Source organism: Pleurodeles waltl, chromosome 4_1 (genome assembly GCF_031143425.1).
Source record: "Pleurodeles waltl isolate 20211129_DDA chromosome 4_1, aPleWal1.hap1.20221129, whole genome shotgun sequence".
Taxonomy (NCBI): domain Eukaryota; kingdom Metazoa; phylum Chordata; class Amphibia; order Caudata; family Salamandridae; genus Pleurodeles; species Pleurodeles waltl.
In genome coordinates, this window is record NC_090442.1 from 997,810,023 (window position 1) to 997,837,026 (window position 27,004).

The window sequence follows — 27,004 nt, forward strand, 5'->3', positions numbered from 1 at the left end:
ATACTAGTGGGAATTCTGTCTTTATCCGGTTCAGTTTCAGGTGGCGGAGAATAATCCATGATGGATTCCATCTTAGACTAGAGCCATACCTTCACTAGATTTTGTAGAGGAGACTTTCAGGCAAAGCTGGCAGTCATCCGTGTAGAAGTCGTATGAGATATTCAAGAGGTTTAGATCGGAGGCCAGCGGTTCTGTGTACAGGTTTAATATACACAATGAGAGTTTTGAGCTTTGCAGCCTTCCTTCACGCAGTATTGTTTTGTTGGACAGAGATGGCTAGTTTAACACATTGACCTGAAATTTTCACTCTTCAATGAGATCTTCAAAAGAGTGGCGTGGTTAATGGTACTGAGGGTGGCTAATATGTCCTGTAGGGTGAGGAGACCAGAGTCACCTTTGTCCAAAATTTAGAGGGTGTCGCCCACTATCTTAGGGTTTTTGTTTTGGTACTTCACCATGCCTCAAAGCCCAACCGCATGTCATTTAACAAATGTTTTTTCTTTCAAGAAGAGTTTGGATTTGTTTTGCATGCAGCATTCTAGTAATTTGGCCAGGGATTGGGCAAAAGTTGTTTAGACCTTCTGGGTCTGTCTCTTGTGTCATTAGTTAAGGGGAACCTGTCCAGTTTGGGGGCATTCAGAGACGGTTCAAGGAAGTGGTAAGGTATGGTATTCAAACTTTTTTCTGTTTACTTCTTTGACGGAGGTCCAGGTTGCCTTAGATTTATGGATGCTTTGTCTTTTCAAGTAACGGAGAAGAATAGTTGAATCATAGTCACCTCTTCTCTGAAAATGATGGAGAACTATTCACACTTCTCTTTGTGATCATCAGTCAGTCGAGGGTAAAGCTGGTTTTATTTTATAGTTTCAAATAGTGTTTTTTTAACTCAAATCTTTGCTTTGTTGATTTCAAGCTTCTCAATGATAGATTTAGCCTCAAATATATGTTTCTTTGGATTTACTCCTTTTCATACCCATTAGGTCATGTTTGGTAAAGCCATTTAGACCCCAAATCCTTTAGGTTGCTATTAGGTTTTTCCTTCCTTTATTGCATGCTTTAGAGTATGATTAGTCTGAATTAACTTTTGTTTTTTTCAAGCTGTTAGATCATGTTTACCCAATTATCCATATAAGAGGCTCTGCATATTGGTTGTTAGTGTATTTATCCTGTGTGGCATGGATGCCTGTATAGCGTAGTCAGTTTTGTTTCAGAGCATTTCTATTTGGGTTTTGTCTCAGAGCATTTTTACTTAGGGTCTCTGTCCCTTTCTTGCTTCTTTACGGTTGGCTCTTAGTTATTGCTTTTGTAGAGTTAACTGAGAAGCATTTGAAGTGATGGTAAGACTAGTCCCCTGCCCACGTCAAATCCACCGTTCATGATCTCACTTTGACAATGAGGGGGTGCAGAGGAGACTCCTCTTAAATATGTTGGTGCCATGCCAAGTTGAATGAGATTGTTGTTTAAGTATGAAGGATGCAATATAGTTCTTTTGGTCACCTATAATTCCAAAAGAAAAGGTTGACTGCACAGTTGGTGAGCATTTTGATGAATTGCTCTGTGAAGTTTAAGTTTTTTTTATTGAATGGAGGCTTTGTGAATGGCAGCGACCTTCCACCCTCTATTCTTTGTGCTCCAGCCAGTCTATTAAATGTCTAACGTAGGCTCAGATGTTTCATTTAGCCAAGTTTCCATCCTGTCTAGTTTGTTCAGAGTAATTACGTCTGCAAATCTTATCCTATGTTTATTAGCAGGTCCGCAGTTACGTAGAATGCATTTCAGGAAAGTCTTACATTTCAAGTTTTGGGAAGTTGTAACTATTTATATTTCTCAAAGGCTGTTTAGGTTGATGCCTTGGTTGTTGTTGTTTCCTGTTGTTTTCCTCTTTTTGGTCTAAGTGATGGGGTTGGTTGAGCCTCCATATGTGTGATCATTGTGTCTGGGTTTTTTTATTAGAAATTTCATAAACAATCTTCTTTGTCCTTCTATTTGAGTGTGTTTATGGTCATATAGTTACTAGGTTCTTTGTTGTTGTGTGACCTCAAAATGCTGTCCCAGTGTCCTATACATGAGAACTGTGCATAAGATATATGATTCTAATTAATTTGATATTCTAAGTAGAAGGTTCATCTTTGATGTAATGATGTTAATGGGCATCTTTTGCTACTGGATGATGTGTGGTTGTGAAGGCAAGGCAAAGAGATTGTATATTGTGCGTTTGTTTAAGGGTGACTGACCTCGTGCCCTTTGTTGATTATGTACTAGGTAGTCTTGTGTGTATGGTTAAAGGAGGTAACGTGGGAGAGCAGTAGGTGGCTGGTTGGTAGGAGGTGACAGTTTAGGTGATAGACGTCTTAAGTGGGTATTGCTAATATTGTGATAAGAGTATTGATGGGTCTGTTTGTGGGGCTGGTGTAGTGCTGTTTGACTTCAAAGGAACAGGGGTCTTGATAGATGGGAATCTCTTGGTGTGGCTCATCCTGATCTTGTTTGTGTCATTCATGTAAGTAGGTTTAGGTAACGTATGCAGTAGCCATTTGCACTATTGATTTGTGGATTTCATCTCTGCAGCTAGTTGTCTCTTTATGTTCAGGAGCATTTTAAAGTTTTAGACAAAGAATTTTAGGTTTGGATGTGAAGCTTGGATCAAGAGTTTACAAAAACAAGGTGATGGATGGACTGGTTGACCAAATATCAGCCACTGGCAATAGCTCGGGCTGTATCCCAATCCATCTTTTTTTGCCCACCATGCCATTTCAGTTTGGACCCAGTCATATGCAAAGCAGTCTTGACCCTGTTCCTCATGGGAACAGTTCAGCCTGATCTGCTAGGCCACCTTCTCCCTGAACTGGAACACAAGCAACCTAGGACCGTTTTCAACCTAGTTAGGGCTCCTCAGCCAGGTATAGCTTTATTCCAGTGACATACCTGGCACTATTAGGGCATCAAATACAAAAACATGGTGGATGGAATACTTGAAATTAATCTCAGCCACTTGCAATCACTCGGGGCTACATTCCAATCCATCGTTCAAGAGTATTCCAAGATTTTTCCATTTTATAAATTGAGATGGATAATTTTGGCTTAAGTGAAGAAGTGCTTGTGATTGTGACTGGGACCATGAAGATTTTTTTTCAGATCTGTAAAGATTTCTTAGAGTTTGGTTTAAATTGCTGTTTTGGGTAAAGAACAAGAGCTTCGTTTTTGTTTGCCTTTTATGCACATAGGCATATTGGTTTGCAATAAGCTTTTTAGGGTATTGTTTGAGTGTTCTGTATTTTAACATTTTTCATCACATGTTTGGCTAAGCATGGTGGATAGTTGATTTTAAATGAGTGTAGTGCCACTATTGTGAGTTGTTGATTCTTGCTAAGCCTACATCATATGTAAGGGTAAGAAGTTGAAATAAAATTATTTTGGAGACTGAGGTTCTCAGTAATCCATTTGTGTTACATCAATGAAAGTAGCATTGTGCTACAAATTCCTTTACCAAAATTATTAATTCCTAAATGGAATATAAACCAATGACGTCTTTCTGACAGAGGTCTCTGTATTATCGTTGGTACATGCTGTACTATAGCATTTTAATTTGGTTGTTTGATCAGATTACAAGAAACTAGGGATTATGTTTTTGAAAGAGGTGCTGCTAGTTCCTGTAGTGTAGTCTTGTTACTACCTTCTCTGTTAGTCAGTGGGTCAGAGCTTGTTTTTTCAGACAATAATTTTACTTTGTTGCCTAGGTCAGACAAACAGTATGGCTCCTGTAGGTGAGCTTCCGATAATTTGAGTTGTTGTAAAACATTGTTGTCTATGTGCATTACAGAAATAATCTTTTCTTTGGTCAAATCCCACATTCTTTGTTCATAATAATTATTCAGCGTTGTCTCAGTGCACCACATATTTGTTTGTGCAAAGGGGATGAGCTGTGCCTGTTTCTTATACATTTGAATGAATTTTATTTTTACTATTTGAGTTTTCTCCCAAAATTGCCTTTCTTTAACACAGCTGGAATCATCATATCTGTCAATTGTTTTTTTTAATCTTGTCTGTAGTTTTATTTGCATATGTATTTTATCAGATTTTTTATTTTGGTGATTTAATAATTGTATCTTTCTTTCCATCTCTGTTTTAAATATCTTGAGGTAGTTTTATATATGTTTGTGTAGCAAAAAGGCATTTTCTCTGTATCATGACTCCATGTAAGGATAAGCGTTAGTCTTCCAGGTGAATTTTGCATAACCATGTACATTGACTTGCCGAACAATTGTAGATTGCGAAGGGGTCAAAATTACTTATTTAGCCTGACTGTTACTAGGCTTCATGTGACTACTTTGCTAACTAGTGGCATGACCAGAATCTGTTTTAAATGAGAATGTTACAAGGGTGTTTTTTATGCTTTTCCTTCTTGCATCGCTACGTCGTGCCCCTTCAGACTCTTGTCTTGCCTGTCTTTAAACATGAATTTTCCAACCAATTACAATGGATTTACCCAAGGAAAACACCACAAAAGAGGGTGGATGTACCACCTTAATTCTCAACTCTTGGTTATCCACCGTTCTCGGCATGTAGTACGCAGCACATAGTGATGGACTATAAACATATATAAACAAGGTCTGATTTGCACCCAATATGTTGTGGTCCAAAGTAACATTCCTAAATGAATGGGAGCGATTAACTGGGGTGTTATGAAACTTACAATTGATCTATTCTGTTACACGTTTTCTCTTCCCTCTTCTCCCAGTTGGCTTCCTTGGCAGCCTATGCATTGATTGTAAAATATCATATTTAATGATTGCGTAACTGAAATTAATTGGGTAATTGGTTTTCTTTAATAGTCTTACTTAAGGACCGCTTTAGTGGTCTGGTGAGCGCTTATGTAGCTACACACCAAGCAGACAAGATACACACATACACATAGAAAGGGGCTTTTGGACAGACCCTTTCCACCATTGAACACTGTGGTTCAGCTGCCTTTAGTCATTGACTTTAGGGGTTGTCCATCAGCACTGGTATAAACTCACAGCATTTTGAGGATGTGAACTACTAAAGCAAGTTACTCCATATATGCATTGGGATTTATTCATTGTTTATATTGTATAGAACCCTCACCCTTACATTTTCTTTCTCACTGCTTTAGCCCTGTCCTTCCGCACCATTTTCTCAGTCAGAGGCTCCCGGTGACCTCCCCTAACCCTAGTCCTGCAATGATTTAGTTCACATTTTGGTTCTCGCTCCCCTGTCCTCAGAACAGCCAGCCAGGTAAAAACCGCCAGAAACAGGCTGGCGGGAAGGGGGTCGGAATCCCCATGAAAGCGCTGCTTGCAGCGCCGCCATGGAGGTTCAGCCCAGCCAGGGGAAATCTAGCGGGAAACCGCCGGATCCCCTTTTCTGACCGCGGCTTTACCGCCACGGTCAGAATGGGCAGGAAAGCACTGCCAGCCTGTTGGCGGTGCTTTCCGTCGTTCACGGCCCTGGCGGGTTTTACCGCCTGGGTCGGAATGACCCCCATAATGTTTTCCGGCTGTAAAACAAAAGGTCCAGCCATGAGAAAGCTTAAAAAGATAATGAATTTTGGTAGGGTTATTATTTTGGAGTCCCCACTAACATAGTGTGGGGACCCAGAGATGACGTAGACAGAAAGAGCACAATATGGTCAATGTTTTGAACGTGGGCCCATTGTCCTAGAACCCCATCAGGCTGAGTTATGAGCAAAAATGGTTTGTAAAAGTATTGCCTTGTAAAGCGTTATGGGACAAGTTTCGGCGTCACAAATATTGTAATATGTTGATGTGACTGTAATGCTTAGAACAGCTCCTAGAGGACAACACAATGAAAATAGCATGTGTGAGAAACATGGTCATGTAACTATATAGTTAGCCCCTAGAGGGAATAACCACAAAAATAGAAAATGCCAATAAATAATGCAGTTTAACCAAATATTTAGCCCCTAGAGTGTATAGTGCATTACATATATTCAGGGGTAGCAGGCCTATAACAATGATATTGCAAACAAGGCCCATAAAACGCCTAGCTGTAAAACAAAAGTTCCAGCCATGAGAGATCTTAAACAGACACTAAATGGTGGGAGGTGTTATTGTTATGGGGGCCCCACTAACCTAGTGTGGGGACTCAAAGATAACGTAGACAGAAAGCTCTTGTTGTTCTGAACATTTTAGTAGCGGTCTCCTTGTCCTAGGACAACCACAGGCTGAGTTATGAGCAAACATGTTTTGTAAAAAGAATGCCCTGCAAAGCATTATGAGTCGAGTTTTCGCAAGTGCAGTGAATATTGTAGTATCGGCTCTCCAGCTGTGCCGGGAGAGCCGCTTTAACTTTGAGGGTTTCTGTTTTACATAAAGCATTTACCAATTTCGAGTGTTTTAAGGGAAGAGCCAGAAGAAACTACTCTGGTTAGGTAACTGTGAACAATGTGACCAGTTCTCCAATACCGCCAATCGAGTTCACACTGTTGTGCCTGTTCGCGCTGTGAGTCCCATGGCCACCATGTAGCATGAAGGGGAGAGACAAAAGAAATAGTTTGCCCAGGCTGAAGTATATCGTCAATCGTGCAAAACTCTATGTACAGGGGTAGTCTTCAAGGCGTGACAAAAACAGCCTCAAGGAGGAACAAACGTAAAGCATTTACCAATGACATCAAGTGATTTTTGAAAGGCAAGCCCACAAACGAGTGAAAGTAATGGACGTGACTTGGGAGTGGTTAAAAGCCCACAATACTTACGACAGATCAAAGCTTTTGCGGGCTTGACCTAAAAATGTACATATTTTGCTGGCTGTTGACTCATAAAGGTAGGGGCACCACCAAAAGTACCCAGCTGAGTTTGTTTGCTCCAAAGGAGTAGCAGACCTCCAAAAAGGTCCTCTGCACAAGGTATTTGTTGACGTTAGGCTCTCCAAGTGTTGGCTTTTGGTATATCCCAGAAATGCATGGTGCCATTTACTTTCAAAGTCATCTGTGGTCGTAAGGGCATCTTTGTTTCACAGCGTTCATTGTTTTATGAAATACACCTCATAGCTTATAGAACACGTTGATGGTAACATTTTGATATGTTACATGCATAGACATTTATTCCTTTTTTTATTGTTTCTGTTTTTTAAATTTGTCATTCAGGGACAAACTATTCCTCGTGTGGTTAATCCCACCTCCCCCACAAACACACACACACACTTCTTCTCTTCACCCCTCCCCGACTTTACCTCTCATCTCATCACATCTCATCAGCATGCTCTCCCCTGTGAATTCCTGTCTGCTTTTCTACAGAAGAGGTCAGGATGACCACACAGCTTGGAAAAAGCATACAAAAACAAAAGCCAAAGGAAATGTGTATATTTTGCTGGGATATGGCCCAGAAAGTCTGAGGCAACACTGTAAGTACCCACGTGTATTTGGCGGCTCCCATGAGAGTGCCCAGCTCTACAAGATCCCAGCAGTATTTTTTTTTTTTTTTTTTTTTTTTTTTTTTAAGTGTGACACCATAAGTCTCCAAGGGCCAGCATCAGTGACCTTGCCAGAGGTTTTCATTGATTTTAGGCACTTCCGCAGTTGGGTGTATAGTATGTTCTAAGAGCACATGGGCCCATTTACCTTCAGCGACTCCTTTACAACATTTTTAAATGATAAAATTCAGATTTAATTGCTGCTGCAACATTTATTGTTTTGTATGATTTAGAAGGAGTGTATCTCAAAGCTTACAGAGGAAAATAACTGGAAAATAATGGTTACATTCACAAATGTTATGCACACATTACCATTTATTTGGTATTTATGTTTTTTAATTCACCACTATCCCAAGTCTTTCAATGTGCTCTCCTCCACTCATTTATCACTTAACCCATAATAATATATATTTGCAAAGTACACATTCACCATTTGGCCTCTTGGTGCCGAAATAACTGATGTTCCTAGTTACTCACCACAGTAGTACTCATTTTATTGATCTCTGAAGGATGAAAAGCTGAGTGGGCCTACCTGGATTTGAGCCTGTGACAGTGAGGTCAAACACAGATACCTGGAGAGGATGTATTAGGCCATCCAAGAACACCACCTGGCATTGAGGAAGGGGTCGCTGTCTGTGAGAAAGTGGGCTGTTGGTTGGCAGGTGTGAGCCCTGGTTAAGCAGCAACCACAATCCTTGTCTGAGTGAGGGACAAGCCAATCCCTGTGCTCAACCCTCTGGTAGCTTGGCAAAGACCAGTCAGGCTTAACTTAGAGGCAATGTGTAAAGTATTTGGCAACACTTCAAACAGTAATAATGTGAAAAACACCACACAGAAGGATCCAACACATATTGCTTGTTCCCCTCCCACCCCTTGTCTGTGTTGCTTCTTACTTTCCCAGTCCCTGTCTGTGTTGCTTCTTCCCCTCCTGCTTCCTGTCCATGTTGCTTCTAATTCTGTCATTACCCCGTCCATGTTGCTTCTTCCTCTCTCAGCCCCTGTTTGCTTCTTCCCTTCCCTCGTTTGTGTTGCTACTTCTCCTCCCTCCACCCTCTTTGTTGCTTCTCTCCCTCCTATGTCCCTCTGTTGCTTCTTTCTCCCCCATCTCCCTCTATGTTGCTTCTTCCTCCTCCAACACCCTTGGTGTCCTTGTTGATTATTCCCCCTTCCAAAATGCCATAAGGGAAAAAAGCACTATGACGCGGCCAGCTCTGACGGCTTCATAGTTTTTTTATTTTTAACTTTCAGTTGACTCAGACCCGACCTCCGGTTTTCCATCTCTACCTGACCAGCAAAGCCAAAAGCTCACCCATAGACAAGACCTGATGGCTTTGCCAATGTTGCTTGTTCTTATTTTTTGAGAAGGAGAGTGATATGACAGGCATGGGAGCACAGGGTGCTCAATGGAAGGGGTGCCACAGGAAGGGGCATGCCCTAATGTATAGGAGCTCCGTTTGAAAATGAGCATATTGTGCAAGGTGGTGCCCCAGAAATGCAGGGGTGCCACCAAAAGTATCTTTGTGTTTTTGGTGCTGCCACAAAAGTACCAATGAGGCAATGTATAAAAAAATGTGGTAGACTGCGTCTCCTTGGGCCCAGCATCAGTGGCCCTGGAAGAGGTTTTCATTGAGTTCACACATTCCTGAGGCTTGCCTTTCCTATTTTATGGGAATGCATATATGCCCATTAACCTTCATGTCATATGTAATTGTTAAGCAACAATTGTTTGATGGTAAAAATCTTAAGCAACCTTCCTCAGTGGAAACAATTACTCTTTTTACTGCAGTTTACACTGCTTTATGTGTCTTATTATGAAATGTATCCCCAAGCCCATCGAGATGGTTTCTTTGATAGAAAGATAGATACATGCTAGGTTGACGGGGTCTGATGGCTCAGTGGACAGGTGCATTAATTCCAAGGATCTGTGTTTGACCTCATAGCCACAGGTTCGAATACAGGTAAGTCCACTTAATCCTTCATGCGTCCATGGTCGATGAAGTGAGTATCAATAGTTGGTTAAAAATAAACATCTATATTTCCAAGATACCCTTTGAGGTTAACATGAGTTTTATAAATACACGTTATGTTATTGATGGTAGCATTATTTAATAGTGATATGTTACCATGGAAATAAAAGTCAGAGGGGCCTTATTGCACACAAACCAGGATGTGTGTCTGATGTATGGGGTCTAAATAGCTTTTAGGGGTTTATTTGACCTTTATGTCCTTTCATTGTTGCGCCGCACCTACATTTTGCATGGCCCTTAGACTGGTATGGAATTTACACCTGCCGTCTGTATTTATTTGTACTTTTGTGCTTTTTATTAAAGTATGTAAGAAACTGGGTTATCGGTTGACTGGGGTGACAGCCCTGGTCAACCAGCAACTACAACCACTGTCAGGGTAAGTCACAAGCAAACCTCAAATTAACCTGTGCTTAACCTCCTGATAGTTTGGCACAGAGCAGTTAGGCTTAATTTAGAGGCAATGTGTAAAGTATTTGTGCAGCACTTCAAACAGTAAAATATTGAAAACACCATACAGAACGATCCCACACCAGGTTAGAAAAATAGAGCTTAATTTAAGAAATAAAACAAGATAAAAATAGCAAAAATCCAATCAATAGAAGCAGAGGTATGATTTTTGTAAAGACTAAACTGTACAGTAGCATCTGAAAGCATGCAGCACCAACCACGGCTATCTGATCGCGCTGGACGTGGCCAAAGTCAAAAGTTCGGACCTACCGCAATGGATCGCGTGTTGGATACAGTCCCAGGTTATTACTGCTGAAGGTTAACCTTCTTAGGTTTTGTGCCATGAGTCCCGTTCACATTGGAGAGGGTCGCGGGGAGCAAGGAGAGGGTCGCAGGTGGTTGTCTGCATGCGCGAGGAGCAGGTCGGGCGTCAGATCAAGGCGGGCTGATGCTTCACATTGGTGGTCCTCCACAGGCGATCGATGCCTGCTGGGCGAGGAGACGCGCTGGTGGTAGCTTGTGCTGAATTTCCATTCAAGCCCCATGCTCTTGCTGTGAATGGGCCCGTTCGCAGTCACAAAGAGCCCAAAAGCTTGATTTAAAGCCACACTAAAGGTCCAGGATGTGTGGGGCACCAATTGGAGGTCAGGAAGTCGCTGCAGCGGAGTCTGGGAGCTGGTTGGGAGCCTTTTATGTCCCTGAGGTTCAGATCAGGAGGCTAGCAGACTGGCCCTTTGAGTCCTCTGGGGTCCTTGGTTCAAGATGAAGCTGCAGGTCTTGTTCTTCTTCCCCAGATGAGGGCAAAAGGCAGCAGGTCAGCACAGCAGGGCAGCATTTTCTTCATTGCAGCAGTCCAGCAGAGTGGCAGCCCTTGTAGCAGCACAGCAGTCCTTCCTGGCAGAGAATCCACAGGTCCAGAAGTGTACCAAGGAGCTGGTGTCTGCAGACAATAGTTGTGCCTTTGAAGTGGGGGAGAAGCCTCTAGGGGTTTGCGGTTGAAGTCCCCAGGCATCCTGCCTATCCTGCCCTGGCTCAAGTCTAACTTCAGGGTATATGCAGCCCTTTTTCTGGAGGCAGGGCACAGTCTATTAAGATGCAAGTGGGGGTGTGCCCAGCTCCTCCTCCCATCCTGCCAGGGATGGCTCATCCAGGCACATCTAAGCTCTCATTGCACAGGGCTCTCTAGGAGGAATGCACAAAGCTCAACTGTCAGTTTCACCCAGTCATGCAGGCTGCAGGCTACAGGCACTTAATGGCTCAGGGAAGAAAGTGTCAAGTTTCGAAAAGTGGCATATTCAGAATTACAATTTAAAATCTGACTTCACCATAAATTAGGATTTTAAATTGTAATTCCAGAGGCACTGGTTATCCCTACCCATTTGGAAATTACTCTTATGAAATTTAATAAGGCAGCTCCAATGTTATCTTATGGGAGAGATAGGTCTTATAGTAGTGAGAAATGTTTTTTCACTACCAGGACATGTAAAACGTAAAATTACATGTCCTGCTTTTTAAATACATTGCTCCCTTCCCTCTGGGCTGTCCCCGGCCTACCTATGGTGTGACCTTTTTGTATTAAAAAGAAAGGGTTGAGCCTGGCTAAAGGGTTATTTTGCCAGACCAAAATGGCAGTTTAAAACTGCACACAGACTCTGCAATGGCAGGCTTGAGACATGTTTAAAGGGCTACTTAAGTGGGTGGCCGTGCTGCAGGCCCACGATTAGCATTTACTTTACAGGCCTTGCGTACATGTTGAACCACTTTACTATGGACCTATAAGTAAATTAAATATTCCAATTGAGGATAAGCCAATATTACCATATTTTAAGGACTGACCACATGCACTTTAGCACCTGGTTAACAGTGGTAAAGTGTGCATAGTCCTAATGCTACCAAAGACGAGATCAGAAAAAATGGAGGAGGAAGGCAAGAAGTTGCAGGGGAAGACCACCCTAAGGCTGACCGGTCTAAAAAAGTACTTTTCCTTTCTTTAAAAAAACAAAAAAAAGCACTGTCTGGACATTGATTTATTAAGTGTTCTAATGTTAAAGTGTTAAGTGTTCTAATGACACCAAACAGACACATATATACAGTTACAGAGAGACAGAGGGGCCCCTTTAAACTATCAGCTACTGCGACTCACCTGGCTTTCGGCATTCGCTTTAAGTGTTGACCCTAAATGATGGTATACCACTTAAAAACGTTTAAATAAGCATTGGCATTAATTCCTGTTCATTTTTTTCAAAATACCGAGGACCCTCATTCTTTCTGTATCATAGTGCTGAAGCAGACCCTCCACACTCCCTTACCCCGATCAGTAGCTCCACCTGCTTTCCCATTCATCTCTATCCCAATTTGTTTTTACATGATACTACAGTTGCTAAGTGCTACCAGGCTGCTTGTTTTCTGTCTCTATTCTGCAGTGCATTCTATTTTGATATTCTTTTATCTTACCGTTTTAAAGTGGCAATATGCCATTTTAGAACAGAAGAAAAAAATTGCACAGATGCATCACAAAGCATCTGCTTTTGGCATGTGTTGCTATGTATGTGCCACGACACGTGCTCATGTGCATTAACACAGCAGCCATCTTGGAATTAAACATTTCAAAATAGCTGCTGCATGCTTGCTTGACACGTGATACAACAGCAGGTGTGTGTGTGTGTGTGTGTATATATATATATATATATATGTGTTAAATTTTCAACATGGCGGAACACAATTGGAACACTTCACAATCAAAAGCATTGGCTATGTCAGTATGTCGTCATCCACCTGGTATTAGCTTTGCTTATACTTTTGCATGGGCTGTTTTATCGTCGATTCAGTCACTGATTTTTTTTATTTGGGGGAGGGGCGGTCATGTTGGAGTAGTGTATAGAACCCAGTTAAATTTTATTTTAATAAACTGATTTAATTTTTGATTTGGATTTTCCAAGCCGCCGCAATAGTTTTAAGCTGGCCAGTGCAATACAAAACCGTAAGGAAGTGTCGCCTTCACTCTCATTTTGTGGCTCTCATTTTGAGTATGTGCGTAACATGCTGCAGAGCATCGGGACAAGAAACTGCTTTGATGGGGGTTTTCACCACACACCAGCACTTCATGGCAGATAAGACATGAGCATTGTATCTTTGGGGTTCGTTCCTGCAATGGACCCTACTGAGAAGTTGTTTTTTTGTTTCCTTTGATATGAGTTGTATAGTGGCTGAGTGTTACTGTCAGTTGTAAAATATAAATTACGTACAAGCAAAATGGGAATCTTAAAACGTTGGTGGCACAACTTGTTAACAGTAAGTGAATCAGAGAAAATGACATTTGTATATTTAGCGTTCGACTCTTGCAAGAAAACAGATTGCAGTTTTTTCATTTCCTGTTATGATTTTTTTTTTTATATTGAATGTACATACAAAAAAGTGCACTTTATAGAGTGTAATACTAAATGGATTCAGTACGAAGAAATTCTAAGTTGAACTTCAGTCAGGGGACTTAGTTGGCACAATGCGCATCGGCAAAGATATGCTAAGTTCTGAAGGGCCAAGGTTTGATCCCAGCTATGAGATCTATTGAGGAGGTGGCTTGTCTTCCCTGTTTGGTGAAAGAGCTTTATATCACAGAGTTAAGCAATACATAGAGATTAGCTTTGCGGATGGTTCTTTCATTGTAATTGAAGTTCAGTAATAGAACTATAATTGAAAACGTTTTTGCCCATGCTCATGAGATTTGAAGAGACTGATTGCACCTCAGCTATGATAGTGTTTTATTTTAAAAACGGCTAGGTTTTGTGGACCAGTTGAATTAAGTCAGACGCAGAGGGTTAAACAAAATTTTAAAAGCCCACAAGTTTATTGGCGCATCTTTGTTAGATGGATTGGGTGAATCTTGAAAAACAAATGTAACCGTCTAGAACAGTGGTTCCCAACCTGTGGTTCGGGGACTCCTGGGGGTCCGCGACTGCTTAGAAAATGAAATAATATTAACAGATTAGGTCCTCAGCTTTCAGTAATAATTTAATCAGTGGTGCCGAAATTCCAATAATTATTCAGTGAGGGTCCCTGGGTTCCAGTAATGATAAAGTAGGGGCCAACAGAAGTCAAAAGGTTGGGAACCACTGGTTTAGAAGATTGTTATCAATCCATGCTTATTGAAGCTTTAATATAAACAATGAGATGGGACTAGGATAGTAGGAACTGATTACAATGTGTCACCTAAATTGGGAGGATAAAGATGTGAGTCAACACTGTTGGCTTGTAATGCCATTGTTTAATTGAGAAGAAGCATGATTTGGAGAATTTTGTGGCCTTTTTTTTAGATATATGTTGCTGGTGTTATTGGTCTCTTTAATTTTGTTTTAGAAAAATGAAAATTAGACCACTAGATACAAACCGATTGTACTTGCTGGTAGGATGATAAGGCAGTATGGAAAATAATCCTGGCATTTAGAGAAAGATCATCATATGATGTGAATAATAAACAAGTGCTCTGTATATCCATAGGTAAGCAGTGAGAAGTGAGTGGATCATTTAATATGAGTGTTTAAATAAGCTACTACTAAGAAATAGGTAATCATTGATGTGCATCTGTTTCAGAAAAGTTTGGGGTGATCTTGCTAACACTGGCACTCAACTCATTTTGGCTATAAAGAGTACCATGGAGGTAACCTAGCCACTTAAATTACAGTTATCTTTAGCTGTTATTTAGCTTGGCTATTGGTAAGCAATGTTACACTTGAATGTATGAATATGGATGTTTTTAAAAGGATTATATAAACCATTGATATATTAGGTACATACATAAAATAAAATCTATATTTGTCATAAATACAAAACGGCGAGTGCACCTAAAATTGTCTAACAATGTAATTAGTTATGGGTAGTTTCCACATATCACTAATTCCTCTCGTAAACAGTATACTATAATAAATGCCCTCAGTGTCTGTTGGAACTTTTTAATAAGTAAAAAAAATTGTGAAATAATGAAGTACAACAAGAATACTTACATATATTTTGAAGAATTTAAAAACGTGTTTTTTTCTATAGATTGGTGCTAAACATATTGGTTACAAATTCCTAGTATGTATTTATACACTGTAGAATATTGAAATTAGATATACATGATCCACATAAATTGTTTTGTTATTAAATGAACTCTTTTCAGTTCCTGATCGCTGTCCTTAAAGCCCAGTGGAAGCATTCTTCAACTGCAAAACAGGATGGCAGAAACACAAAAACCCATAATAAAATATACTCATCCTCGGACTGATTAAAAATGAGAGATGCTTCTTCACTTCAATGCGTTACGTTATTGAAAAAGATTAGTGGCTGTGGTGTGATCAATATATCGTAAATCTCATGAGAGCATGCCCTTGTATCAAATATGATGACAACTCAAAAGCCTCCGCGAGTTAAGCAATATGACAGCTGTTACTTCACCCTTTCTAGTACCAAACAACGAGACTGCACATAAAATATCGACTTTGTGACTTTTCCTGTTTATATTTAGAAACTGAGATGTCAGAGAAATAAGGTTGCGTTTCTTTGCAGTACAAGACATTCTAAAGAGCTCATGCCATCATATATCCATAGATTGTTGATTCTAATTTTATTCTCTTGAAAAAATGCCCCAGCAAACCATGTTTCTTACATTAAATTTCCAATCGTAAAAAAAATGAAATTATCTTTATTTTCATTGCTGTGTTGAAAATACCACTTGTTATTCTGACGAACCATCCATGTGCCCAGTTTTGGAAAGCATCTCCTGGAGATTGTCAATTGGGGTAGAATTATGCATGTTGAAACCCCACACTGGCTGAATCTCTCTCTCGTGGATTATAGCCCCAGTGGCACTAGTAAAAGGCTAAAATGGGGGGAGGGGGAGATGTCATGTAGCTGGGCCAGAACAAAAAATGTTAAGTCATAACAGGTTTGGTAATATTGAAAAGGAAGTGTTTGCCGGGGAGGGGGTTAGGGCACTGCACTGTCAAACTTGTGTACTTGAGAGATGTGGCATCATGTCATTAAAAAGTGTGAGAAACCCTGCAGTGAGGCATATGTGGTGTGTTTGCAGGTTTTTCTGTTTTTCTTTCCTGGGAGCTTATTAAATACGACATTGGGTATTGTGTGCAGATAGTTTGCAACACTAGGCTCCCTCACAGCTCTGGTTTTAGTAGACTTCTGAGTGCCTGATTAGAACTAACTGGGTTGTCCAGGAGTGTCTGATCCAAGACCGATTTTTAGGATTCCCTCTGGCCATGTAAATTAGTACCATTTAAATGAATTTACTTTATTTCCTACTTCTAGTTTGATAAAGTACAACTGACCCAAGCAGGTGTCCAGGTAGTGTACAGTACACAGGTTGTGTTGGCTTATCCCTTTACATATAGCAGTCATGTATCTAATTAAGGCATGAGGATAATGACAAAGATTCAGTCTCAAAATGGATCATTGAGGAAAGAGAAAGGTTAATAAAGAGCACAGCAGGCTGATGTTGCACAGGATTGTTCGGGTGAAAACGACAAATTATTTAGGAGAGCAGAATATACAAACTGTAAGGGAGAGATTTTAGGGCACACGAATAGAGTAGGAAGTTGGTGGAGGAGCGAACTCAAGTAGAAATGAACCGAGAGTTTACTTTAAGAAGCGGGGTGAGAGTAAAGGGCAGAGAGAGGTTAAATGCAGGGAGGGTAGTATTTATCCACAGACCTCCAGAAGGATAAGAATGGGGACTAGAGAAAGACGGAGGTAGAGAGATTAATGAAAAGAACAGTGAATGAAAAACATCCAGTGAGAGGCCCATAGTAGAAAGGAGCGAAGGATATATGATCACAGAAAGGGAGGAAATTGAGTAGGATGTGAAGTCAGGCAAAGATGAAGGGTGGGATACAAAGACTCTGGAGTCAGGGCAAGATCGTGGAAATTAAAGATAAGTGACATTAAAATAAAGTAAGCAGGGGTCAGCGAAGAAGATTAACTTGGTCAGCTTTTAAACCAGTGTGTTTGTAGTTCTTTGCTGAGGCGCAGCACTGTAAATGCATTCAGAGTCCTGGGATCTGCCTTCTTTGGGAAATTCTTATATCTGAACATCACCTTTCATTATGCCACAGGTTTGAGTTGCTCCTTTTGAGTTTAGCTGAAATTATTTACCATCCTAGCCCCATCTTTTTACAGTTGTCTTAATCTTAGTTGTTTGTTTAGTTCTAGTCACACAGTGGGCAGCATCCATCCCACGGTAAGTTAGGGATGAACTTTCCATTAGAGTCAGTGGCTGCTTAACACAAGAAAAGTAAACAATATCTGCATTGCAGCAACACACTTCATTTACTCTTTTATGGTAGCTTTGTGGTCTGGCCTATAAAAAGGCTTTAAAAAATCACTGAAGCATATGTAGAGTTAGGATGGACCAGGGTAGGAGTTAAATTAATTGGATAATCAGGGTAAGTCAGTCTCCTTTCTATATTCACTTCATCAGTTATGCTAAGGGTTTACCTGCTTTAGGAAATGTGTAATGAGCCATCCAGTTTGACTTCAGTGCAATGGAAACCCTGGGGACTCCAGTAGTGTGTTGATTGATCTCTTAGACTCAAATAATCTTAATGCCTGTGTGATATTGCCTTTTTTGGGCTTTATAGTGTGGACATATGTAGCCCTATATATATATATATATATATATATATATATATATATATATATGTGTGTGTGTCTGAGCTCTAGTAAGGCATTACTTTGGACACTTCTGCTAGTCCACCTTTTGCGGAGTTTGGATAGTTGAATGTAGATAAGTTCTAAAAGTGGTAGCTTGGTGAAAGTCCAAGGTAGAAGTAAGCAAGAACGAGGACGTGCTGTGTAGGAACGATCCAAGCTATATTATTTAAATTACAACGTTTTAGGAAGACCTTGATTGATGTATGGTTGAACATCCTCACATTGGAAATGAGAATTATCACCCTTCACTAGAAGAAAGGGAAGAAAATAAGCTGAATGTATCTAATATAAATGTGCTTTTAAGTGTATGTAAAACCTCAGTTGTAGCACAAGAGTAATTTTAATCAATATGTATTTCACTGTAAAAGCTCTAATGATTTTCAGAACTGATTTTAAGTGGACCTAACCTTACAGCAGGAATTTCTAATCGTTAAAAGAGTGTAACACAGCATGGCATGCGCCATATATGAGAGGGGGAGAAACTAGGAGATAATTGATTATAAACATGCACTGGCAAAACCAGAATAAGCAGGAATTCTGAAAAAAAATCAAATGTGTGTTGGGGGCTGCAGGACGAGGTTAGCAAGGTATCAGTAAAGTTGATAAAATAGGAGTGAATATCTGTTTATGCTGAATATCTGTTAACTCAGTGCTTCTAGCTTATTCTAAAGGTTGCCCTTCTCTCCAAAGTAATTCTTAGGATTTTCAGCAAGAATGTTTATTTGCTAAATGTTGTAAAATGAGTGGTGAAGATGAGCCATATATGGTGAGAGAAGTAGAACAAGTAGGGGACGTTGTGCTCACTGTGAATAACTAAATGTTTTAGCCATTTGATGGTGTTCCAGTTATTATGGAAGGCAGCATGATTTATATGGATTCTGTGTCCATTTTCTGTTTAATTAGTCATAAATATGTAAGGGTTTGAGGAAACGTGACATCAAGCCAAGCGGTTGCAGAGGTAATCCATTTAAGTTGAATGTTTTTTTAAGAAAGAACAGGGTTAAGTAAGACATGCTTGGTAGAGTAATTGTATGTTGCAACTAAAAGGAATACTGTAATGGGGTGACTGTGATAGAGAGAGCTTAGGCTAAATTGTAACAGAATTTCAATGCTGTGTAGTGCAGTGAGCCCAGATAGTTGAATTCACAGGGGTGTTCACATGGAGGCATCTACTTTTAGGGTGATATAGTTAGGACTGTCTATTTCAGATTAGTATATTTGCTAATGACATATTGGTCATGCATGGTTTATGGATTCCAGGCACATGGAAACACGTGATTTGGAAAGTGTTGGAATGCAACCCCTTTGGTCGCCCTTTTCTACCTATTTTTGAAAAATGTGCGATCATTCCCTGAATGGAGAACCCTGCATGACCATTCTCGCAGGTGACAAAAGGATTCCATTAGAGCATGATATGTTTCACGTTACTAGAGGCTAGGCTCTGATCATTAAAAAATGGAGATGACAAAAAATTTCAGCTTGCATAGAAGGGTCACAAAGGTGGGTAAAATAACAAAAAAATGGGAAAGAATTTTTTTTAGGAACAGACATTTGGATTTGTTTTGAAGAGATGGGATCTATTAAAAAATTGAGATATTGAGCTTTAACTTTTTAAGAGGAAGTGGGCTTTATTTCCTGTACGGTATACATTTAATTTAAAGATATGATGAGAATTTACAGATGAAATCATTACCTATTTGCCTGATTCACATGCACCATTTTAGTAAAGTTTTTCACATAAGGTGAGTTATTTGTTTGTAGTCTGTTCAGAGGTATTTTTACATGTTGTGACGTTGCTCAACTTTTTAAAGTTGCATCAAGATGTAATACATTTTGCTTTTCAAATGAAAAATTACTGTCCTTTTTGTGTTTGAGGGATACATACAGTGATAGGTGATCCGAATGCATTATGAAAATGAAATATGACTGTGCCAGTTGATGTGTCAGATTGATGAGTTCCTGCAATGATGTGGAAAAAAATACTCCGACATTATTACTATGTGTGTTGATCTGAAATAAAAGCATTGTGGCCAACACTCATCCAAATATTAGGACACATATATTCTGACATATGTTAAACGATAAAAAATGCTCCTTGTGAGATGCTTAGTAAATTGTAAGCCTCCCCATTGTTTGACCATGTATCAGAAACTAGATTGGTCTTCTTATGGAACTCCTGCTCAATATCCACGTTAAAATAGCTCTGTTACTTAAAGATACCACGGCGATAGCACTAAAAGGCTGTACACATGAAAGAATATAGATGTTTTTGACTTTGCTTGCTTGATTGAAAATTTGTCTATTTTCTTGAAGGTCAAATCAAACTGAGGGGATTGTTGCCGTTGTATATCTAGTTGCAGTATGGAGTGTTTAATGTTTACTCTTATTCTTTTGAACTATCTGTGTGCCGTTTGTCATACATTGAATTTGCAACAGCGAGCATATAAAATCTTCCTTTCCACACGGAATGTGCTGTATGGTAGCAAGAAAATGACCCTCTTTTTCAATTGTCACAAAAAGCTGTGCACAACTATTGATAGTTAAGCACCTACTGAGAGAGAGATTCAGGAGCTCATATGACGCACAGTTCCTTTTGATGACGGTTTTAGCTCTCCTTGGTGTGAGACTGTGGAGCCAGAGCCAAAAAGGATGAGTTCTAAACGCAATAATCCGGAAAGGGGAGGGAAAGGGGTCTAAGCAGTGTATAACATTTCTTCTACAATTGACCTTGCATCACTGTCTCCTATGGCAGTCATTAAAATATGATGCCATTTTATTTGTTTCTGCAGATTATCTGTCTCAAGGCATTGACCTCTCTGGAATTGAAGTAATTGAAAATGACCTACTTTTTATTGCAAGAGCGCGATTAGAAGTGGAAAATCAAGCAAAGCGTTTACTGGAGCAGGGAGTTGAGACACAGGTAAAAAGCATATATTCATTTGTTTTTATGCATAGACTTATGCCAGAGCATGTTTATGTTCACTTAAAAAAATATATATTTTATTGAGTGGAAGAGAACATACCCGTACTTCCGAAGAGGTGCATTCCAAAGTTCAGTGCACTAAGTTGTGTTAACCCTTAAGTGCCAACGGACCCCCAAGTGCTTTTTGGATGTTTATGGCAGTTCATGCTTAAGTCTTCATAACTTGTTCGCCACAAGAACTATCCAGTCCAGTATTTATGGATTCCCACAGAGGGAACTCAGAAAATATACAGAATGTAGCTACATTTTTTAAATATTAAAATGTGCTGTGCTTGAAAGTATGCGTTAGGTCTGCCAGATTCTTCTAGTTGTAGGGATATACAGATGATAAAATCTAATGAATGAAAAATGTGTACGAAGGAAATTTATGAATGTTTTAAATGTGCTCAAGATGATGAATGTGGGAATAGTGGATAACTGAACATCTGCTAATTTGGGGATACCCATATTAAGATAATTTAGAGTGTATTTTGCAAAATGTATTTTTCTTGCACACTGGCTCACATTTGGAAACCAAATGTGGCAAGAAATTGGGAGCAAATTAGAAAAACTGTTGTGGCCTTTAGAGGTGGAAGTGTGACCCGATGCCCACATAAGCCAGCCGGCTTCATTTGATTTTTAAAAATATGAAAGCCCTGGTGTCTGATGGACTATCTGTCTTTCTTGAGGAGGGCAGATTGGGAATAAACCCTGCTATCTTCCACCATGTGGGACAGAAAGACGGGCTGTGGACCTTTATTGGGGATGAGCAAATGGTCAGGCATGGGTACTCTCCACCTCTTCCTGCCATCCCAGGTACCTAGTTGGTAGATCGTTTCTGGGGAGCACCATCCAGTGTTCCTCGAGGAGTGATCCACCAGGGAGTGGTACCATTGGACGGGGGATATTCCTTTCCAGCCATACCGTTCACCCGTCAGAAGCAGCTGTAAGCTCTGCTCGACGGAATGCATGGCTTTGGCCAGGCATGGGGACTTCCCACCTCTATTCACCATCCCTGGTACCTACTGGGTAGGTCATTTCTCAGAATCACTGTCCGATGTTCCCTGAGGAGTGATCCACCAGGGAGTCTTACCATTGGAAAGGGGATATTTTCCAGCAAATTCTTTCCCATGGAGATCGATACACCTGGGCGCTGAAATATGTCCTGATCATCCCTCGAAAGCAGCTGTAAATTCTGTTTAATAGCATGAATTGGTTTGGAAAAAAGCCTCAGACGATGAGGGAAGCTCTTCTGCTGCAGCTCAAAATGTAACTGCAGACAGACAATTCTTCTTGTGGAATCACAGAAGGAATTTCTGCCTTCAGTGCAGGGACAACATGTTCACGTCCTCCTTCCCACTAATGAGGTAGTGAATGAGGTAGTGAAGAGTACACAAGCTTCTCATCCTCCTCATTGTAAGTTTTAAGTACCTCTTCTTAATATGAACTCTGTCATCACTTTATTATTTTTATTTTTTTCATAACAGATTTTATTAATTTTATTCAAGCAATAAGGGCAAGATGGCCAACAACGTTACCAGGCCAGTAAACAAACACAGTTTTATAACAGGAAACATAAGAACTGCACAGAAGGTAAACCCCAATTCACCTCTGCACCACGTCATGTCTGTAATTGTCTAGGAGCAAATTTATCGATCGGCTCCCATGTAGCCTGGTTCCTCTTTAGTCTGCCGAGCACTGCAAAATCTTATGTTTTCGGTGGCATCCTTCGGCCTGCCTCCTCCATTCATGCCCTTCTTCCTCGTTGTCCGTGAAGCGGGGGAGGGGGTGGTGGTGAGGGGGTGGGTCTCTGCCTTCCACGCTCTAGCAATGTCTCTTTTCGCTAGCATCAGCCCTAGGAACAAAAGGGTCCATTTGTATTTATTACCACCCATATTATCTGTCAGGTGTAGAAGAGCTAGTCTGGGAGACGTAGGAATCGTCCAGGAAAGTACTCTGCTCAAACAGGAGATCACTCCCTCCTAGAATCTCTGTAAAACTATACATCCCCATACTGTGTACAAAGGTTCCTTCCTAAGCATGGCATCGTTGGCCTGCTGGAGGGTCTATTAATCCCATGCGCCACAGTCATTGCCTAGTATAATAGACCCTGTGGAGGTATTTCAGTTGGATAAGCTGTAGGGGCTCTGCAACAGCCGCCTCACGAGGGGAGCTCAGGGCGTCGGTTCAGTCGACATCAAGGCTGCCTTGGTCAGCCTCCTATGTCATGCGGAGGTCTGACAATGTGTGAGGGCTATGGAAGATGAGGGTGCGGTATAGCTTGCCAGTTTGTGTTCTCCCAGATCTTGTGCAAGTATTTTGCATTCTAGGGGATTTAAGTCCGGGAGAGAGTCAAGGCACTTATGTTCGGGGATAAGGGCATGACGCATTTGTAGGTATTGGTATTGGTCAAATTGACTATGGTGTGACTTGATTTCTCTCTGCAGTTCCTGCAGGATTTCAGGGCTGTGTCAGACATCACATCTCCCAATGAGGATATGCTGATTAAGTCCCACTTTTTCAACCCTTCCAGTTGAGCCATTTCCATTCAATAGGACACCATGTCAGAGCAGCGTCTGGGCCGTGAGTCTACCCCACCATCCTATACGTCACAAAATGAATTTCCATGTAGTCAGTGCCACTTATGTTGCCGAGGGGAGATGCTCTGTCTGGCCTCCCCCATAAAGGTACTCCAGCAATGGGGTGGGCACTCACTGCCCACTGCACATGCCTGGTCAGACCGGTGGTCACACCACCATTCATTTATTATTATTATTTTAGTATGACTCCTGAGTAGAGATTCTATAATTTACATAAAAGGCCTCTTATCACTGAAGAAAAGCATCCAAAAGTAGGAAGTAGAGAGCAGGGAAACTGCACACGGAGAAACACCCTAATGCAAAATATTTGCTTTCATACCTTTTATAATATTGGGAGGGCTTACTGCAATTTATAATTAGGCACCAGATAGGCAGTCTGTTTGTTGATGCTGCCTATCTCTAACCAATGTCCTTCATTGTGTTTCCTCAGTTGTCGTCCTGTGAATGTCTTTGACGCTTCCACCACAATAAAACAACATTTTTCCTTTTTTGTAACACTGTTTAATTTTGCAAGATATGTAACTGTTATTTGGACTTCTCCTACAGAGTTTCTGTACTATGGCCGATAGCTCCTTTATGCATTGTAGGGTGCACCGGGACCCCTAGCCTGCCACTTGCCTGTGGCTTCCAGTTCCTGCATGTTCCAGCCTGATCCAGTTGCTTCTGTTTGACCAAGCGGCATTGCCACTGCCCAATCTTAGGACCCACTTAATGCAGCCAAAGTGTGACTGCACCAGTAGGCACCTGGGCACTTAACCTTCTACTTGCCTCCAGTTCTTCCTTTTTCCAGACTGATCCAGTTGCCGCAGTTTGACCAAGTGACATCTCTGCTGGTTGAGTTTTCCCACTCACTATTCCTCCGACAGCAACCCCTGGTCCTTCCGCCCCCCTCAGATACATCATCTGTGAGCTGTACACCCTCAACCCTGGACAACACTGCCACCGCACTGACCCACTCTCCACAGGTGGATGTTTCACCTGCACCCACTTCCACTTCATCTTCCACAGCACACACACACCAGCTCACCGACCAGCCCCACCCTGAACACACCACAGATACCACTTGAACAAAAACAACATCTTGGATGCGCCCTACTGAACACATGGTCCCCATGCAAACCACAGAGATTTGGGACTTCATCTCCACCCTCACACCATATGTCCTCATCCTCACTGAGGCCATGCTCAACCCCACTTCCTCGCCCAACATCGCCACTGGAACACCCGAAGGATACACGATGACACACCATGACCAAATCAACAAGTGTGGCTGAAGGATCGCCAACATACACAAGGAATCCATCCAGTGCACCACTACAAATGTTGACATAACCCCAGCCATGGAACACGTCAACTTCTGAGTACAAACAGACTGCAAAACTTCCATCAGGGGCACCCTCACCTACCGTCCACCAGGACCATGGCCACCCTTCTGCAACTTCATCCCCAACTTCATCTCTTCCCTCACCATGGACTCCAATAACCACAGTTTACTCTGTGACTATAACTTCCATCTCAATTACCGCAATGACATCAACACTACCAACCTCCTCGACAGCATGAACAACACCGGACTCATCCACAACCCCACACGCTAGACCCCATCTTCATCTCTAGCGACCCCTTCAGGTAGAGCTACACCACGGAACGCACCTGGACTGACCCCTCCATTGTCGACTCCAACTTCACCAGCTCATGAACCTCCTCCCTCACTCTGCCCAACACCCCCAACACAGCTGGAGCAAAGTCTCAAAAGAATCAACACCCCTAACACCACCCACCCCATCTCCTCCAACAACCTAGACCAGAACTTCAGAAATCTGAACAATTGGAAGAGCAGCTGCACCAGCAACAACACCCACAGAAGGTTCACCAAGCAGGCTAGCTGGTACACTGAAGTCCTCGGAACCACTAAACGACGCTGTAAAAAACTGGAATGGAGAAGGTGTACCAGCAATGCCACGACTGACAAGACCACCGTCAAGACAGCCCTCGACCTCTACCACAGACTGTTGAGAGAATCGAGGAAAAAGGCCTTTGCCTCATTCATCGAAATAAACTCCAGTAATGGCAAAGAACAATTCAACTTAAAGAAATCTCCAACCCCTCAGCTGAAAAAAACAACATCACCCCCTCACGGGAACCTTGAGGCAGCCTTACAAACTTCTTCCACGACAAGATCTCCAACATCTTCAGAAACTTCAAACCCTAGCCCAGGCCACCGACTTTTTCAAGCAACACAATGACCCTGCTACCACAAACATCCGACTAACCAAATTGAGCCATCTTGCCCCACAGAACACCACTTCCTTCATAAACTCTGTCCACCCAGGGGCCCCAACTGATCCGTGCCCTCACCACATCTTCAACCTAGACGGAGACAGAATCAGCCACAAACTCACTGTCAGAGTCACCAGATCCTCGGGGTCTGTGCACGTTCCCAACACGTCCACCACTGAACAGCTCCAAGTCTCTGATAGATGAATCACAGAGAGTGAGAGAGTTCAAGAGGGGAAGAGGGGATTAGGAAGGGAACGGCTGGGAAAGAGACCTGTAGTAAGAAAAAGGTTAGAACACACAATATGAAAATGAAATCTCCTAAAATCAATACTAAACTATGATTCTAAGCCTAGTCCCTCTGAAAACATGAACAATCTAAGAGTTAAGTTTAAAATTACTACGTTTCAAGATGGCCGGATACCTGTAGGGGAATCAAGATGAATTAAATGAAAACTTTCTTATTTAAGTACTTTCCTTTACATGAGAATCAGAAAAAACATTCTGACTACATTTTAAACCAGTCATATAAACCCTGTTTTGAGAATGTATACTAGGACCATACAATATTGCATCTAGAAACTATGGCCTTCTGTGTACTCTTAAAATGTTTCGACACAAATTGCGAATATTGCAGATATATATTTATATAGTAAACACCATAAAAGGATTGTGCACCATGAATAACACAATAAGGATTCAGGAAACAAATCACATAACTTGTCAACTAAAATATGACATAATAAATATCTTAGAATAGTGGCATACAGTAAACAACATGAATTAAACTCGAGGAGAGAGTTGTGCGTCTTGCCAATTCGAGTGTTACCATGTAAAATACCAAGAAATGGTAACATGCATTGAATATCAAAGTCAAATCCTCATTAATCGAATCGCGCGTCCTGCCGATTCGTAAAACACAATATAAATGTCAAGGATTAACAGCTCACAATAAGTAACAAGATCAAAGTACAATGAAACAAATCGCGCTTCTTTTGCCGATTCTTAAGCCACCATGTAAATGTCAAGAAATGGTAGCGCATAATGAACAACAAAGTTAAATGCTCATGAAACGAGTTGCGCGTCTTGCCAACTCGTAAAACATCATGTAAATGTCAAGAAATCTCAGCGCACAAGGGACAACAATGTCCAAACACCATAAAACGAATCGTGCGTCTTGCTGATTCTTAAGCCACCACGTAAATGTCAAGAAATGGCAGAGCGTAATGAATAACGAAGTCAAACCTTTATGGAATAAATCGCGCGTCCTGCTTATCTGCAAACCACCATATAAATGTCAAAAAATGGCAGCACGCAAGTAATCTGTTATTCATTTAAGAATTAAAACCAAGAATATGAAAATTCTCAATAACGGTGTTGGAAAATGTCCAACCACCGTCTTACCGCCTGGAACAATGATCACCAATGAAGGATGAGGGCAGAAGACTGGAAGATCCAAATAGGCCGCCGGGACAGGAGCTCAGGAAGAAGCTGCTGCTGCTCTGCACCGGGACCTCTGAATAGTGAGCACTGGGAGTTGG

The 27,004-nt window shown here is 41.2% G+C and overlaps 1 protein-coding gene across 1 annotated transcript in view; it reads left to right on the plus strand.

The window, feature by feature from the left end:
• The window catches only part of COG5 (component of oligomeric golgi complex 5), a 1,306,288-nt gene that overhangs the window by 407,191 nt on the left and 872,093 nt on the right, over window positions 1–27,004 (plus strand). The window contains exon 8 of the mRNA XM_069229832.1: window positions 20,414–20,544. Coding sequence (XP_069085933.1) covers window positions 20,414–20,544 — 131 coding nt within the window. The remainder of the gene's footprint in view (window positions 1–20,413; window positions 20,545–27,004) is intronic.